Below are 19,020 nucleotides of genomic sequence, written 5' to 3'. Positions count from 1 at the left end.
TGTTTTGATTTATTTTTTTCCCTCTGAACACTGAACACAACTAATAATAAAACACACAGCCTCATGACCAAGAGTTCTGAGATCCTGCACCTTCAGCCACAGATACAGCCATTGACTTTGGAGACATTTTACCTGTATTCTAGGTGGGAACCTTTCAAAGGTCAAACCTCACCCTGTCTAATTGAGCTCATAACCTCTAAGCCATTAAAGATTTGAACACTTTCTTTCGTTTACCTTAAGTGTCCTATTTTAAAGCCTAAGTCCCAAAATAATGCTAAACCCTTTTAAGGCCTTGTCGTCAAGTAAACTGTAAATACAACCTTAAACATATTACTCAGAAAGATAAGATGCTTTCAAGTCCTTTTTGTCCAAATAAACTGTAAATACAACACTGAACATGTCACAACCTGAACAGAGCAGTGGCTCAGAGGTTAAGAGGTTGTTCTTGTGAAGTTGAAAGTTCAAATTTTGCATGATTCTAGAAGCTTTTAGACGCTGCTCTCAAAGTGTAGGTTTAAAAGCACACCAGAAGCATCTCCAAGTGTGAAGGGTTCCTCAGTGGTGTACTGGGTTAGATGATGAGTGTAATCCTGGGCGCTGCTAGTTCCTGGACCACACAACAATCCTGAAGGGACTCCAGGGGGGGCCGCGTCCTCCATGTGTTTCCAGAGAGGTGGAAAGGAGGCCTTATGAAACTGAGAAGTAAAACTAACTAGAATTTTGAAGAACAAAAGCAAAATTTTGAATGACTATAACAGTTGTAAAGGTTCGAAGGAATCATAGCCAACATACTAACATAGCAAGACAATTGGAAGTAAAGGTTACAGCGTGTGGTGTTTGTCAGTTAATGCTTGAGAATTGAAAACAGATGCTGAACCTGATTAAAACTTCTATTATATTATAGCACACAATCTGGAATCAACTTTAGCTACTGGCTGGATGGAGATTTGTGTGTTTGTCACAAAAAGAGTGAATAAAGCTTCTCCTTTCTTCTCCCTCCATACACTTCAAATAAAATCAAATGATTCACAGAATGATCAAGAAATATGAGCAACACAACTATTTATCCACTGTGGTGGAAATTTGTAATGAAGTTCATGAGAGACTTGTCTTTTCTGGACAGAGGAAAATGAAAGATAATGAAAAAAGCAAATCAAAAACCAGCTGGGGAGATCAGGACATACATCACAGAGGTGTAATGCAAAGATCACAAAATCCTCTAGTTGCTTCTGCCTTTTGTCGTCTGCGTCGTCCAATCAAAACAGAACATGCTCAGTGACCTTAGGTCCACAGTTTGTTTTCATTTAATACATCCATCTGACATGACAACAACACAGACATGAACAGACTGAACTATGTTCAACAGTGACAACATTTGTCTGACAGGGTCAAACTCTCACTACGACACATCACACAGAGATAATGAGGAACCAGACCAACAGAACCTAAATCCAAACCCAGGATAAAGAGGTTCAGTGAATGTGGTGTTGAAGGTGTGAAGGTGGATCAGTTTGTCAGAGGAGACTCTGTAGAAGGACAGAGAACCAGCAGGATAGTCCACATACACTGATACTCTGTCAGACACAGGGGAGGAGATGGATGTAGATATGTTATTGTGTCTGACATAGTAACAATCATTAGAGCAGATCAGACTCCAGGACTGATCATTGTCTCCAAACAAACAGTCATCACTGTGTCCTTTTCTTCTGATTCCTCTGTAACTCAATGATATTTCAACATCTCCTCTCCACTCAACCTCCCAGTAACAGCGACCAGTCAGACCATTACTACACAGCAGCTGATACCAGTAGTCAAATCTGTCTGGATGATCAGGATATGACTGATCCTCCTCCACACGTGTTATCTTCCTGTTGTTGTCAGATAGTTGTAGTTCTCTGTTCACTGTGTTTGTGTCGATGATGAGTTGACAGAAATCTGATGGAGAGAACAAGACACAATCCAGCTGCAGTTATTGATCTATCATCAGTTTGATGATGACTCATGACAGTTTGAAGATGGTTGAATGTTGCTGATCTCAGTAAAACACACTTACACTTGCTCAGACCTGGTGTCAACCATTGGACTCCACCAGGCTCCACCCTGAAAGGAGGAGGGGGTCAGAGACATGCAGACATGGACATTACATGGCTCTCACACACACATTGTTGTAGGATTGTGTTCAGATGGAGGCTTGTATGTAGGGATGGACATTCAGCAACAACTAAGGAGTTGGATCCTTATCTTGGAATCTACGGAGCAGGAGGTGACGTGGAGAAAAGCTTTGACTTCTCTCTTTCACTTCATCACTTTTGGTGTCAGACACCTGCTTTCAGTCTCACTCTGTCACCACCAAACTAATGTGACACCCCAGGAAGCAAAGTCTGAATGTGTTTATTATCACACACTCCAAGGTTAGGTTCCAAGTTTATAAAGCTCCACATCCCTACTTGCTCCTCCATCACACACTGTGTGTAGTTGTGTCCATACCTGAGAGTGTCCAGTCTCCAGTGTGGATCCTTGACTCCAGCAGACAGCAGCTCCACTCCTGAGTCTCCTGGATGATTGTAGCTCAGGTCCAGCTCTCTCAGATGGGAGGGGTTGGAGCTCAGAGCTGAGGCCAGAGAGACACAAGCTTCCTCTGAGAGCAGACAGCCTGACAGCCTGCTGGCACAAAAAAGCACAAAAAAGACTTGGTCACAGTTACACACCATCATTAAGTCACACACTACAACCACTTCTGAAGGCAAAGGAGACACATATTGAGAAACCTTGAATAAAATCAATGAAAAAGCATCAAATATGAAGTACAAAAGATTGTCAATAAAAGAACACACTGAAAAATCTTGACCTGAGAGTCTCCAGTCGACAGTGAGGACTCTTCAGTCCAGCGCACAGAACATTCACTCCTGAATCCCGCAGGTTGTTGTTACTCAGGTCCAGTTCTCTCAGACTAGAGGACTGAGAGCTGAGAACTGAGGACAGAGCTTCACAGCTTTTCTCTGACAGGTTACAGCTACTCAGTCTGGTGAGACAGTAATGGACATGAATTGTAATCAAAATGAAACATGAACAACACAAAAAAAAGCTACGCAAGTTCAGTCGAGCAGAGAAAGGTAATCACATTTATACTTGTTTCTTTCATTTAAAACAGTCCTGATTAAATAAATAGTACAATCCACATTTAGAAAATTTACAAAATACTTACAGAGCAGTGTTGGAAGCTTTGACGACAGGCAGCAACCTCAGAAGAGCCTCCTCTGAAGCAGAGAATTTATTCAGCTCAAATACTTCAAGATCATTTGCTGAAGATAATAAGATGAAAACCAGAGCTGACCACTGGGAAGGAGACAGTTTATCTGTGGAGAGACTTCCTGATTTCAGATAGTGTTGGATCTCCTCTACTAGAGAACAATCATTCAGTTCATTCAGACAGTGGAAGAGGTTGATGCTTTTCTCTGCAGAAGGAAACTCTGTGATTTTCTTCTTGATATATTGAACTGTTTCCTGATTGGTTTGTAAATTACTTCTCATTCGTGTCATCAAACCTTGTAAGAATGTCTGATTGTTCTCAAGAGAAAATCCCAGGAGGAAGCGGAGGACCAGGTCCAGGTGTCCATTTGGACTCTCTAAAGCCTTGTCCACAGCACCGTGGTAGAACTGTGTATGTTCATGTTTCAGCATAAAATGTTTAAACCAGGATAATTGTGACAGCAGGTTGACTCCAGAGTTGATGAAGGTCAGATGGACATGAAGAGCAGCCAGAAACTCCTGAACACTCAGGTGGATGAAGCAGAAAACCTTGTCCTGATACAGCCCTCTTTCCTCTTTAAAGACCTGTGTGAACACCCCTGAATAAACTGAGGCTGCTCTGACATCGATGCCACATTCTGTCAGGTCTGACTCATAGAAGATCAGGTTTCCTTTCTGCAGCTGCTCAAAAGCCACTTTTCCCAGAGACTTAATCATCTTCCTGCTCTTTTTATTCCAGTGTGGATCTGTCTCAGCTCCTCCATCATACTTGATGTTCTTCACTTTGGTCTGAACCACCAGGAAGTGGATATACATCTCCGTCAGGGTCTTGGGCAGCTCTCCTCCCTCTCTGGTTTCCAGCAGATCCTCCAGAACCGTAGCAGTGATCCAGCAGAAGACTGGGATGTGGCACATGATGTGGAGGCTTTGTGACGTCTTGATGTGGGACATGATTGTTGTGGCCTGCTGCTCATCTCTGAATCTCTTCTTGAAGTACTCGTCCTTCTGTGGGTCAGTGAACCCTCTGACCTCTGTCACCATGTCAACACACCCAGGAGGGATCTGATTGGCTGCTGCAGGTCGTGTGGTGATCCAGAGGTGAGCAGAGGGAAGCAGGTTCCCCCTGATCAGGTTTGTCAGCAGCACATCCACTGAGGTGGATTCTGTGACATCAGTCAGGGTTTTAGTCTTGTTGAAGTCCAGAGGAAGTCGACACTCATCCAGACCGTCCAAGATGAAAACAACGCTCAAGTGTTTAAAGGTGCAGATTCCTGCTGCTTTGGTTTCAGTGAAGAAGTGATGAACAAGTTCCACCAAGCTGAACTTTTTCTTTTTCACCACATTCAGCTCTCTGAAGATGAATGGAAATGTGAAGTGTATGTCCTGGTTGGCTTTGCCTTCAGCCCAGTCCAGAGTGAACTTCTGTGTTAGGACTGTTTTCCCAATGCCAGCCACTCCCTTTGTCATCACTGTTCTGATGGCTCCATCTCTTCCAGCTGAGCCTTTAAAGACGTCTTCTGGTCTGATGCTTGTTTCTGCTCTGTCTGGTTTCCTGGAGGCTGTTTCAATCTGTCTGACCTCATGTTCAGCGTTGACCTCTCCAGTCCCTCCCTCTGTGATGTAGAGCTCTGTGTAGATCTGATTCAGAAGGGTTGGCTTTCCTGCTTTAGCGATGCCTTCAAACACACACTGGAACTTCTGCTTCAGGCGAGATTTAAGTTGATCCTGACAAACTGCAGCAGAAGATCCTGAATGAACACGAAAATGGTTATGATTCATGTAGTTTGATAGAAGATTGAGAATTTATGCATGGTCCACAAATAAAACAAAATTAACTCAACACATCAGTAAATGTGTGATTGCTTCTCTGATTATGTAGATAAATCCTCTTACTCTGCAGACAGTCAGCCAGCTCCTCCTGCTTCATCCTCCTCAGGAAGTTCACTGTGATCTTCAGAAACGCGTCTCTGCTGCTCCTCCTCTGCTCTTCATCCTCACCATCCAACTCCTCCTCATCCTTCCTCTGACTCTCTAAGCATTCTGTGTAATCGGGTCTCAGAACCTTCTGGATCTTCTTCAGCTCCTTCTTCACAAACGTGACAATGTTTTCCTCCAGCAGCTGGAACAGAAACTAAATGAATGATCTGATCCAACTAAAACCATGGAGCCAAACATCAGATCCATGTTGGACACACTGACAATCCACTGGTCTAAAAAGTGCAGCATGGAGATGATTCAACACAACAGATGAACAGTAGTAGTTGTACATGTACAGACCATAAATATGGAGTCCAGGTGTGTTTGGTGCTGCTGGACAGACTGAGCATTGGATACCTCTGAGCTCTGCTGGTCCACTCTGTGGAGGAACCATGAACACCTGACAAGACATAAGAACTGTTTTCTGATCCATGCACTTCTGTGGGCTGCCACTCATGGGTGTGCTCAGGACACACACAAGGATGGGTTTAACTGGAAACAAACTCATGACCTACTGCTTTCCAGACTGACACCCTACCCATTGAGCTACCAGGCCATGAATCCACACAGAGACACACACAAGGTCCATGAAGTGATGTTTGACACCGGTTCAGACTCAGCAGCTCTGAACAACATATATCTCTGCACTAGACTGAAGTGTAGAAATAAGGAGCCTGCTGAGATCAGACTGGTTTTACAGCTCCCAATGTGAATATGTTGAACTGTGTGAGTATGATGCAGATCTGCTGCTCACACTAGGAACATTTTACTACTTCCTACATTTATTTATTGTTGGACGTCAGCTCTGTTGCCAACACTGGGGACAAACAGTCGTCTACACTTTCTGATAACAACATCAAAACTCAAGTCTCCAGCAGTACCTTTAATTTTTTGCTGGGAGTGAAGATGCTTTAAGACATTTGGCCTAAAAAATAACGTAGAAACATTGGTAAACAGATTTGATTAGACATGAACATTTGTTTTGACATCTGCCTGCAAGTCAACACTTCATTAAAAGAGTAGCAGCTCCTGAGATGCTCTATAGGATCAGAGCTTTAGCTACAGGCTGAATAGAGATTTGAGTGTTTGCTGGAAGAACAGTAAATAAAAGCTTCTCTTTCACATCAACACATCTAACTCACATCAGAAAGATCGAGAAATGAGACACAAGTATTTATCATCATATAAACTTTGCATTGTATTGTTCAACTTAATTCAAATGAACAACTCACTTTGACTCTAATGCATGTTGGTCTTTAAAATTATCAATAATGTCCTTTGACCTATTGCTCTGGAAGGACATGCAGCTGTGTTCAGGTTCAGGTTCAGGTCCAAGTTCAGGGGATTCTTGTCTCTGATGGAACCTGAAAGAAAAACAACTTTGGTGACTCTCACATATTCAGTCCTTCATAAATGACCAATAATACTAAATATGTGATGATGACATATTAATTAGTATCTGTGACTTGGGGACAGAATCTATCAGATGGCCTCAGTCATCTCACCTCTGAGCTTTTTTCTGGCTCTCATGGTCCTCACGCAGACTGGTTTTAGAGGGCAGGGCTCCCTCCTCTCTGTCCTCACACTGACTCATGAATTCACACTTTCTACTTTCAGGTGGAGAAGAAAAACAAATCATTCATCTGCACATCTGAAATTATTCTTCCATCATTAGTCCTGTCACAGTATCATCTCCTTCTCCAATGATTGACTCTTCTTCCACTCTACAATGTCAGAGATGTCAACACCTGCCAGAGCAGATTACAGTTTAATTTGATTCAGCATTTATTGATCTGACTCATGTCTTACTTATAATAAATTCAGGAAATATTAAGATGGTGGGGTGGGGTCTTCCAGTCACCAAATATGACAGTTCACAGTGCAAAGACAATCAGTCAGGTTGATTGGACATAGTGAAATGCCTGTAGGTGCCACAATGAGTGGTCTGTTTCCCTGTTATGGGCTGGTGACGGATCCAGGGTGATCAGACCTATGGTCAGATTGACAGCTGGGACAGGCCCCAGCAGCTTGCTACCCCCTACGAGAAGTACTAAGCAGTCACTTCAGAGACCGCGGTCACCATTTTATTTAACTTGGTACAGTGTGAGTAACAGCGGTTAGGCACATATGTCTGATTCTCAGCCTGCAAGGTAGACATTGCTGTAGCTAACTGTTGTTAGCGTTTATTTTGAAATCCACAGTTTTTCCATCACCTTACTTTTTAGACTCTCACACTACTGAAATTGAGAGAATTTCTCTCTACAATGTTTTGCAGTAAATTTAAGCAGAGCTCCAACATTACACCAAACACACATATGTGAAGTGTATGTTGGATGCAGTGCACATGACAAACAAATCCCTTGGACCCAGGTTTGGGTCAGCTATCACACACTTACCACTTATGGACTTACAAACATAGTTGTACAAATAAAACAAAATTACCACATTCATTCCATTTTTATAAGGCATACATAAAAAAATATATTTTCTAAAAAAAAGAATGGGAAAAATACAACTTTGTTTTTTTTTATTTGCCAAAAAACAAATTACAACTAATATTTATATATTATAATGAGAAGTATTGGTGTAAAAAATAAACTTGGCTATATGACAACACAGGTTGAAACATATAGAGATACACAGACAGAGGCCAATAGAGATTATGTCCAAGAGAGCTGTGTCCTCGTTTGCCATCAGTGCAATAGAGTGCATACTCACCCACACAGACTTTGTACTTTTGGTCACAGGAAGAAGAGGTCAGAACTACAAAAGGAACCTGTCTTTCTCCCTTGAAGGGTGTAAACGTGAACTACTGATGCTCTCTCCTGTTAACAAATGATAAAAACATACTGTAATGAGCAGCTGTGGCTGCATGGGTGGTCAGCTGATCTGCTTTGATTGGCTGGCAGCTGAACAGGGTTTCTGGTTGGAGAGGTGGCAGTGGTGAACTGTGGTCAAGTGAGCCGTCATTTGTTCATCCATCGTTCAGCCACCGCAGTCAAATGAGCCGCTTTTTGCTCTTCCATCCATCCATTTTCATGCGCTTATCCGGGGCCGGGTCGCGGGGGCAGCAGTCTAAGCAGAGAGTTCCAGACTTCCTTCTCCCCAGACACTTCCTCCAGCTCTTCCGGTGGGACCCCAAGACATTCCCAGGCCAGCCGAGAGACGTAGTCTCTCCAGCGAGTCCTAGGTCTTCCTCGGGGCCTCCTACCGGTGGGACATGCCCGGAACACCTCCCCAGGGAGGCGTCCAGGAGGCATCCGAACTAGATGCCCGAGCCACCTCAGCTGGCTCCTCTCGATGTGGAGGAGCAGCGGCTCTACTCCGAGCTCCTCCCAGGTGACAGAGCTCCTCACCTTATCTCTAAGGGAGCGCCCAGCCACCCTGCGGAGGAAGCTCATTTCAGCCGCTTGTATTCGTGACCTTTCCCTTTCGGTCATGACCCAAAGCTCATGACCATAGGTGAGGGTCGCAACGTAGATTGACCGGTAAATTGAGAGCTTTGCCTTTCGGCTCAGCTCCATCTTCACCACGACGGACCGATACACCGACCGCATTACTGCAGGAACTGTTCTCCAACCTGGAGAGAGCAAACCACCTTTTTCTGGTCGAGAACCATGGCCTCAGATTTGGAGGAACTGATTCTCATCCCAGCCGCTTCACACTCAGCTGCAAACCGCACCAGCGCACGCTGGAGGTCCTGGCCTGATGAAGCCAACAGGACAACATCATCTGCAAAAAGCAGAGATGCTATCCTGTGGTCCCCAAACCAGACCCCCTCCGGCCCCTGGCTGCGCCTAGAAATTCTGTCCATAAAAATAATGAACAGAACCGGTGACAAAGGGCAGCCCTGCCGAAGTCCAACATGCACCGGGAACAGGTCTGACTTATTGCTGGCAATGCGAACCAAGCTCCTGCTCCGGTTGTACAGAGACCGAACAGCCCTTAGCAAAGGGCCCTGGACTCCATACTCCCGGAGCACCCCCCACAGGATGTCACGAGGGACGCGGTCGAATGCCTTCTCCAGATCCACAAAGCACATGTAGACTGGTTGGGCAAACTCCCACAAACCCTCAAGCACCCTGCTGAGGGTATAAAGCTGGTCCAGCGTTCCACGACCAGGCCGAAAACCACATTGTTCCTCCTGTATCCGAGGTTCGACTATCGGCCGAATTCTCCTCTCCAGTACCCTGGCATAGACTTTCCCAGGGAGGCTGAGAAGTGTGATCCCCCTATAGTTGGAACACACTCTCCTGTCCCCCTTTTTGTAAAGAGGGACAACCACCCCGGTTGTCCAGTCCAGAAGAACTGTCCCCCTCCTCCACGCGATGTTGCAGAGGCGTGTCACCCAAAACAGCCCCACAACATCCAGAGACTTGAGGTACTCAGGACGGATCTCATCCACCCCCACTGCTCTGCCACCCAGGAGCTTACTAACTACCTCGGTGACCTCAGCCTGGGTGATGGGCGAGTCCGCCTCTGAGTCCCCTATCTCTGCTTCCTCAGCAGAAGGCATGTCGGAGGGGTTGAGGAGATCCTCAAAGTACTCCTTCCACCGTCCGATAACATCCCCAGTTGAGGTCAACAGCTCCCCACCTCCACTGAAAACAGAGTTGGTAAAGAACTGCTTCCCCCTCCTGAGGCGCCGGACGGTTTGCCAGAATCTCTTTGAGGCCGAGCGATAGTCCTCCTCCATGGCCTCCCCGAACTCCTCCCAAGCCCGAGTTTTTGCCTCCGCAACGGCACAGGCTGCAGCACGCTTGGCCTGCCGGTACCCACAGCTCCGAACAGCCACGTTGACAATGGAGACGGAGAACATGGTCCACTCGGACTCTATGTCTCCCACCTCCCTCGGAATCTGGTCGAAGCTCTCCCGGAGGTGTGAGTTAAAGGTCCGTCTGAAAGAGGGTTCAGCCAGGCGTTCCCAACAGACCCTCACAATACGTTTGGGCCTGCCAAGTCGTTCCAGCCTCCTTCTCTGCCAGCGGATCCTACTCACCACCAGGTGGTGATCAGTTGACAGCTCAGCCCCTCTCTTCACCCGAGTGTCCAAAACATATGGCCGAAGGTCAGGTGAAACGACTACAAAGTCTATCATCGACCTCCGGCCTAGGGTGTCCTGGTGCCATGTGCACCGATGGACACCCTTATGTTCGAACATGGTGTTTGTTATGGCCAAACTGTGCCTAGCACAGAAGTCCAATAACATAACACCATTCGGGTTCAGATCAGGGAGGCCGTTCCTCCCAATCACGCCTCTCCAGGTATCACTGTCGCTACCTACGTGGGCATTGAAATCTCCCAGAAGAACGATGGGGTCCCCAGTTGGAGCGCTTTCCAACACTCCCTCCAGGGACCCCAAGAAGGCCGGGTACTCCACAATGCCATTCGGCCCGTAAGCACAAATGACGGTGAGTGACCTATCCCCCACCCGAAGGCGCAGGGAAGCGACCCTCTCGTCCACCGGGGAAAACTCCAACACATGGCGACTAAGCAGGGGAGCTATGAGCAAGCCCACACCAGCCCGCCGCCTCTCACTGCAGGCAACTCCAGAGTAGAAAAGGGTCCAGCCCCTCTCAAGGAGTTGGGTTCCAGAGCCCAGGCTGTGTGTGGAGGTGAGCCCGATTATTTCTAGCCGGTACCGCTCGACCTCCTGCACAAGCTCAGGCTCCTTTCCCCCCAGTGACGTGACATTCCATGTCCCAATAACCAGATTGGTTATCCAGGGATTGGGGCGCCCAGGCTCCCGCCTTCGACTGCCGCCCAATCCACTCTGCACCGGCCCCCTACGGTTCCTCCCGCGGGTGGTGGGTCCACTTGAGGACGGCCCCACGTCGCTCTTTCGGGCTGTGCCCGGCCGGGCCCCGTGGGAATAGGCCCGGCCACCAGGCGCTCGCATACGAGCCCCAACCCCGGGCCTGGCTCCAGGGTGGGGCCCCGGCTGCGCCATACTGGGCGACGTCTCTGGCCTTTGTGGTTTGTCTTTCATAGGGGGGTTGTGAACCGCTCTTAGTCTGGCCCGTCGCCCAGGACCTGTTTGCCTTGGGAGACCCTACCAGGGGCATTTAGCCCCCGACAACATAGCTCCCGGGGTCATTCGGGCACACAAACTCCTCCACCACGGTAAGGCGGCGGTTCAGGGAGGAGCTTTTTGCTCTTCCGCGGTCAAATGAGCCGTCGCTTGATTCGAGGTGCGCGATTCATGCGATAGTTACTGCGATCACTGAGAAGAGCGGAGACACTCGCTCTAATGAGCAACTGAGGCGATATTAGGATTAAAGGTCCCTGCACAAAATTCACTTTTTGGACATTCTGGTACATTTATTTGACTCCTTGGTTCACGTTAAGACACTCCTGGTGTGTTAGATGTACACTCCCTACTTATTTCACATTTTTGAGAGTTTATCCAGTTTAAGAACCATCATTTCAAATTTGGCGGACTATGTACGTCTGCATTCTATTGACCACTCACAGAACAAGCTTCGGTCCCGCCCAGACAAACCTGGACCCCTAAATGTACCTGCAACATTGCGTTTCAGTCACTCACTGTGCACTCTAGCATAGTAGGTGGCGGTAATGCACCTTTCAGTTGGTTGCCACCCGCCATTTGAAAGACAAAAGAAGAAGAAGAAGTCACTCACTGTGACACGAACTGACATGGGGCCATTAGGGTTCAGAGAGTGCTCCGTTGTTGGTTGTTCCAACTAGCATCGCAGCCTTTTCATTTTACCAGCAAAGCAAGAAAGGAGAACTTTATGTTATTTACTTATAAATAGACCGGTGCCGACACCGCTGCCTAAATTCTTTTTTGTGTGTGGACACCATTTCACCTCCGTCTGCTTGGAAAATGAGGGTATATTTATTACTGGGCTTGCGGTTGAAGGAGCGCTCCGTTCCTACAAGATGTGATCCACTTGCTGCTTCCCCAAACGTAAGTACATGCTTGATACTGTACTTATTGGATGTTTGTAGTCCAGAAGTTTCTTTTTTATAATCTAGATTCCCTCCTGTGTAAGGAATGCTAATTGCTAGAACAGTTGATGCTAACAGCGACAGAGAGAGACAGTGTTGCAAGGTGCTGCCACGCAATTTGGATGAGTCCAAGCCTCTCCTGAATTTGTCCGGTTTGAATCGTGTGATATATGGTACTGAGGTCATTCACTCAGCTCACATTTTAGCTGCTACAATGACATTCAGTACAACTTGGGTTTGGCTGCGATAGTAAGTTGTGAGAGTCAGCTGTGTTTCTAATTACTACCGAGACTGTCGTGTGTACGTCGTAACCCAAGTAGACCTGTGAATTTGGGTTATGGCAAGTTCTATCTAAGTCTAACATGTGTGTTGTTGCTGTCTTCTCATATGTGTTGCTTACAGTATCTAGTCAGCTACTGTAGGTGTAAATGTGACTCCTTTTTTATTTATACAGGCTGGCGCATCCCAGCTACCGAAACGCAAGGAGGTTGTTTCTCAAACTGACACCACTGCAGGCTGTGGACACACAGCTACCTTTTAGAAGAGTTGTTGCGCACCTCAGGAGCAAAGGTATATACATTTAACAGCAGTATAATAATTTGTTGGCCAATAGGCAGTTTTATTTGACAGAGATTTTGAATTTCACGTTTCAGTAGTTGTAGTATTCATAATCTGATCTATATTATTGTGAATATATTTACTCTGTATGCAGTTGGTCAACTTATTTTGATATTTTAGTCTGTTGACGGGTAATTTGTAACTCTAGCGTTATGGTGCAGATTATGTAGAAAATGTGATGCAGACCATCTTCAATAAAGTCCTGCTGGACTCATGTCGTTATATGGAGGACCCTATTAACATCCCTGTCCCAACGGCCCTCTGAGCAGAATTTGAGCAACCTGACTGAAAGGTCATTAATGCACTATAAAAGCTAAGGTGAAAACGTGTTTGCTCCAAACACCATTAAAACTGATCTAACTACCTCTATATATTGTTTACATTTTTTAAAGTTTGTGAGATACATAGAAAATACTGGACATTTCATTAATCTGCTCTTCTATTCTCTATACCTTCTAGAGTGGTGTCAAGGAAAACAGCTGCATCCTCCATCTGTACAGCAGCTGCACTGCTTCTGATGTCTTCCAAAACGTGATGAAGACAAAAAAGATCCTCACATCTCCCCAGGCAAGTGCCCATGACTGTACCTGTTCCACTCCAGAAACTATGCTTTCAACATAACTATGAATCCTACCCGTTCATTTTGTGGTCTGCAAATTGAACTGTGAAAGCAACTTATCCAGCATTATAGTGCTGGTGCATTGGTTGACAATAAAGTTAGCTTTGACTATTGCAGTTTCACTGAACTATTTTTTATGAGGGAAAACGAACAAATGTTTTATAATATTTTAGTCTGTAAATAGTAAAATGTTCTAAAATTGTTTATGAATTTCTGAGATACTGATTTATTCCATGCATGTGTAATTGTCCGATATACTGTATAATAAATGTGTTCTGTAATGAATACACATTCAATCATACTGGTTCCAGTCATGGATCATCAACCATACATGACAGTAGGTTAGGCAACTGGTTCAGGCATCTTGAGGTAAGATTTATCGAAATTTTAATTTCAAATACTGTTGGCGACTCTCCCAGGCTTCGATATTTCCAGAGTCGCCAAGCAGCTGATTTAGGGAAGCTTGTCCGACGCGGTCCTTACAAATATTGACGGACTCGGGTTCAATATATTTGTATTCCGTTTATTCTTTTAACGTTTAATAATGACATCCAAATACGTCATCCAGTAGTCCCCAGAATAACTAACGCATTGTATCGGTATAGTACAGCGGTTAACGAAAATATGCCTTCCCCCATCACCCGCTTACTGCTAACTACCAAAACCCAAATTGCAGGTGATGCACCTTAAGTCATTACCACCATCGGTACCATGTGACCTTGTAACAATTTATCATCACGTGATCCACCCCTAAGCCTGTCCGCTACAAATACCATGTCACATTAATAAAAGTAATAAACACATGCAATATCTTGACAGCAACAGTTGCTGTTACACCATGCCTCTGTAGGCATTCACCGTTCCCACATTGGCACTTATTACAGACAAATACGACAAAATATAAGCTGCAGCTGAAGACCCCATTATGGAAAATGTATTTTGACACAGCAGCAGCACGAAAAAGAAAAAAAAACATGTAAAAATGAGTTCATATTAGTTTATCGAGCTATGCTCCCAAACAAGCTGTAGTCGTGATATGAATATTCTGTTGTATTAATTCAGGCTGCTTATTGGCAACCATTAGTACTAGCGTTAGCAGCTAATCAAGTTGCGTATTATATAAATCAATAAATTAAATTAAATGTGAAATTTCCAGTTAGACGTACCTTGCGCCAGTCAAAGTGTAACCACTTCAACAGCCTCCCATTCGACTGCAGAATCAGATTTTGGATCAAACATATGGTTAAACTCCACTACAAAGACGAGGTAGCCAGTTTCGCTGTTACATTGGATTCAGTGACCGTGTCTTTTGATTTCTGAAATGACACATTTTCAGACGGGCCGTGTGGGCAATCTACAGAGCTTTTTGGCATGAAAAGTTACAGACACCTTACTGAGACATCAAGGTCCAATTCTTTAGCATTGTGTAGCATGAAAAAAGCGTGTGCATGGACCTTTAATGTCGTAAGGAGACAAAGCAAATTTAAGAAATTATGGAATTTACAGTGAATTTAAAAAAATTCACTGCAAATGAAAAATATAAAAAGGGAATAGGACTCTATTCTGAAACTTGGATTTGAACAAAACGACTTATTCAAATTGGTACCTCACCATACCTTCACAGTTCTGCTTAGTACTACCTTGACTACCACAGCAAATACAAATACTTTCGCTGTATAGTTTTTGAAGAAATCTATCAATAAACTATCGTACTGTACATTGAATGGACATCAATACCTAAATTTTGACCTTCAATAACTCCTGTTTCTCAAATTGGTACATCACCGTACCTTCAAAGTTCTACTTAGTAATTTATGGACTAGTACAACAGCAAATATCAACCTATTTCATATATATAGTTATCCATCAATAAAAAAATATCATACTATACTATACTATTTGCTGTGATAGTAGTCGAGGTAGTACTAAGCAGAACTGTGAAGGTATTGTGATGTACCAATTTCAAATGTACTAAAGTCATTTTATTCAAATCCAAGTTTTAGAATTGAGGCCAATTCCCTTTTTCTATTTTCCATCAGTGAATATGTTTTTAAACATTCACTGTAAGTTTCATAATTTCTTAAATTTGCTTTGTCTCCTTACAACATAAATCCTAATATAGCCTCAGTTGCTTTTTAGAGTGTCTCCGCTCTTCTCAGTGATCGCAACAGTTACCGTATCTATCGCAGGGATCGCGCACCTCGAAAATAGCGACAGGTGTCGTGCCAAAAAGTGACTGTCTGCCAGAAATTGATTTCCACATGCGGGAGCGCGCACCGCCTCGTTAATGCCTTTAGCTCGGTTTGTGTAGGACTGCAGGTGCTTATTTCGGTTTCAAAAGGCCATAACTTGTAAATATTATCCGCTACACATTTTCTAGTGGATGTAGTGACGCCACGTCTTTTAGATTTTGTGTAAATGACGGAAATAATCATCGTAATTCTCATTACAGCGATCGTCGATCGTGACTGTTTAACTCTATGACATGACGCTAGGACTCAGATTCATGCCAATATCTTTTAACAAGAAGCTTTTTTCTGCCTCATTTTTATCTTTATCAAACTCTTCTTGGTTATATTTACAGGTTTAATGAGCATCCAGCTCACTTGACCGCTGTCTGTAACTGTCTAAGACCAGTACAACCAGTAAGAAGCTTTTTCCACGTTGCCAAAAATTGATTCATGCCAATATCTTTTGACGAGAAGCCTATTTCTGCCCCATTTTAAGTCAGTGGAGCTCTCCTTATTAATATTAAACAGATTTAAACTTGACCTCTATCTGTACCTGTCTGAGGCCAGTAGAACCAGTAAGATGCTGTCTTCACATTGCCAAAAAGTGATTCAAGCCTCTCTGTTTTGATGAGACACTTATTTTGCCTCATTTTAACTTTAGATGTGTTCTACTGGATCAAACTGAAGATTTAGTTAACATCCAGACCATCTGATCACTTCTTGTACCAGTCTGAAATCAGTAGAACCAAGAAAAGGCTTGTTATCATGTTGCCAAAAAGTGATTATACCTCACAGGTGCAGACTGTGGTCAAGTGAACTTAAATCTGTTAATATAATCAAAAAGAGCTCTGTGAACTTAAAATGACACAGAAATAAGCTTATGTCAAAAGATATTAACATGAATCACTTTTTGGCAACGTGGAAACAGCTTTTTACTGGTTGTACTGGTCTCAGACAGTTACAGACAGCGGTCAAGTGAGCTAGATGTTCATTAAACCTGTCATTTTAACTTAATGAAGTTAAAATAAGGAATAAACAAGCTTCTTTTCAAAAGATATTGGAATAACTTTTTGGCAACATGAAGACAGCATCTTACTGGTTTAACTGGTCTCAAACAGGTGTAGACAGTGTTCAAGCGAGCTGGATGCTCACTTGAATGTCTTAATATTTACAAGGAGAGCTTCACTGACTTAAAATGAAGCAGAAATAGGCTTTTTGTCAAAAGATATTGGCATGAATCACTTTTTCGCAACGTGGAAACAGCTTTTTACTGGTTGTACTGGTCTCAGACAGGTACCGACAGTGTTCAAGTGAACTGGATGCTCATTAAATGTCTTAATATTAACAAGGGGAACTCCATTGACTTAAAATGACACATAAAAAAGCCTCTTGTGATAAGATATTGTCATGAATCATTTTTTAGCAACGTGGAAAGAGCTTCTTACTGGTTGTACTGGTCTCAGACAGTTACAGACAGCGGTCAAGTGAGCTGGATGCTCATTAAACCTATAAATATAACCAAGGAGAGTTTGATAAAGATAAAATAATGACATGGAAACAGTATTTTACTGGTTGTACTGGTCTCAAACACGTGTAGACAGTGTTCAAGTGAGCTGGATGCTCATTAAATGCCTTAATATGAACAAGAAGAGCTCCACTGACTTAAAATGAGGCAGAAATCAGCTTCTTGTTAAAAGATATTTACATGAATCAATTTTTGGCAACATGGAAAGAGCTTCTTAGTGGTTTTACTGGTCTCAGACAGTTACAGACAGCGGTCAAGTGAGCTGGATGCTCATTAAACCTGTTAATATAACCAAGAAAAGTTTGATAAAGATAAAAATGAGGCAGAAATAAGCTTCTTATTAAACAATATTGGCTTTAATCACTTTTTGGCAACGTAAACACAGCATCTTACTGGTTTACATGTAACTGGTCGCAGACAGGTGTAGAAAGTGATAAGATGTACTGGATGCTCATAAATCTATTGTTATAATCCAGCAGAGCTCCATGAACTTAAAATAAGGGAGAAAGAAGCTTTCAGTAAACAGATATTGGCTTTAATCACTTTGTGGCAACATAAAACCAGCATGCTACTGGTTCTACTGGTCTTGGTGTATCACATCTGTAAATATAAGAAAGCAGAGCTCAGTGTATTTAAAATAAGACATAATTAAGCTTCTGACCAAAAGCTTTGGCTCTAATAATCACGTTTTGGCAACATGAAATCATCTTACTGGTTTAACTGGTCCCACACAGGAAGTTAAAAGTGGTGAAACAACTCGGTGGTCACTCGTGCAGTTTTAATCAGACACAAAATGTGAAGAACAAACATGTTGCAGCAGTATTGGGTCGTAGATCTGAGTCCTAGCGTCATGTCATAGAGTTAAACAGTCACAATCGACGATCGCTGTAATGAGAATTACGATGATTACTTCCGTCGTTTACACAAAATCTAAAAGACGTGACGTCACTACGTCCACTAGAAAACGTGAAGCGAATAATATTTAAAAGTTATGGCCGTTTGAAACCGAAATAAGCAGCTATAGTCCTACACAAACCGAGCTAAACGCTTTAACGAGGCTGTGCGCGCTCCCGCGTGCGGAAATCAAATTCTGGCAGACAGTCACTTTTTTGAACGACACCTGTCCATTTAACCACGGAAAAGCACATAGCGACTCAGTTGACCGCGGTGTTCAGCCAGCCGCGCTTCAAAAACGTCTTGCGCCCGTATTACGTGATTTACAGCACATGACAAAACACGCTCGTCGCTACTTCCTCTTTTCATAACGGGGCGTCTGGTCTGTTCAAAATATGGAAAACATATAATTCCAGTACAGTAAAAGTACACAAGTCTTTGTGGGGTGATGGTACACTTCTAGAAGAACAAGGAGAAAGTGGTCTGGGCCTGGAATTATGCACCAAAGTCGTTATTAATCATCAAAGTTGACTATAAGGCCCATACAGTAATACAGTATGACATGGTAGTTTTAAATACTAATTAATCCTAAACTATGCAGTAAAAGTACACAGATCTTTGTGGGGTGATAGTACACTTCTAGGGAAACAAGAAGGAAGTGGTCTGGGCCTGGAATTATGCACCAGACGGGCGTATGGCGGTTTGCTTACCAGAGTCTTTTCTTCTAGTAGTTCGTAGCTACTTCGGTTCTGATGTTTGGTTACTTTCGCTTTTGTCGCGGTAAAGGGACGAAGAAAAACCACCAACTAACTGAATTAAACAGAAGCGCTGCTGATGTGATTGAGAGTAGGAGCCAAACAGGTATGAGTGAAAACAGTTTCCAAGTGTCCAAACTATCGTATTTTGGCGCTACAATTACGTAGATTGCGCAGACA

General features: G+C 43.7%; 1 protein-coding gene across 4 annotated transcripts; it reads right to left on the bottom strand.

Annotated features, from left to right (window-relative positions):
- Positions 1–329: 329 nt before the first annotated feature.
- On the bottom strand, positions 330–19,014 carry LOC114846393 (protein NLRC3-like). 4 transcript variants are annotated; one of them, XM_055504737.1, is made up of 11 exons: positions 18,796–19,014; positions 7,945–8,051; positions 6,732–6,836; positions 6,459–6,590; positions 5,527–5,626; positions 5,143–5,368; positions 3,206–4,997; positions 2,849–3,022; positions 2,488–2,661; positions 2,054–2,100; positions 330–1,935 (listed from the first exon to the last, which is right to left on the bottom strand). In XM_055504737.1, the coding sequence occupies exons 3-11, from the start codon at positions 6,818–6,820 to the stop codon at positions 1,400–1,402; spliced, it is 3,270 nt and encodes a 1,089-aa protein (XP_055360712.1). In that variant the 5' UTR covers positions 6,821–6,836; positions 7,945–8,051; positions 18,796–19,014; the 3' UTR covers positions 330–1,399. The 4 variants fall into 4 exon arrangements, with proteins under 4 accessions (XP_055360712.1, XP_055360713.1, XP_055360714.1 ...); XM_055504738.1 differs by having other exon boundaries at positions 6,732–6,833; XM_055504739.1 differs by lacking the exon at positions 7,945–8,051.
- Positions 19,015–19,020: the final 6 nt, after the last annotated feature.

Source organism: Betta splendens, chromosome 19, assembly GCF_900634795.4.
Source record: "Betta splendens chromosome 19, fBetSpl5.4, whole genome shotgun sequence".
Lineage (NCBI taxonomy): Eukaryota > Metazoa > Chordata > Actinopteri > Anabantiformes > Osphronemidae > Betta > Betta splendens.
Note: the sequence above shows the minus strand (reverse complement) of the source record. Positions and strands in the feature narration are given on the sequence as shown.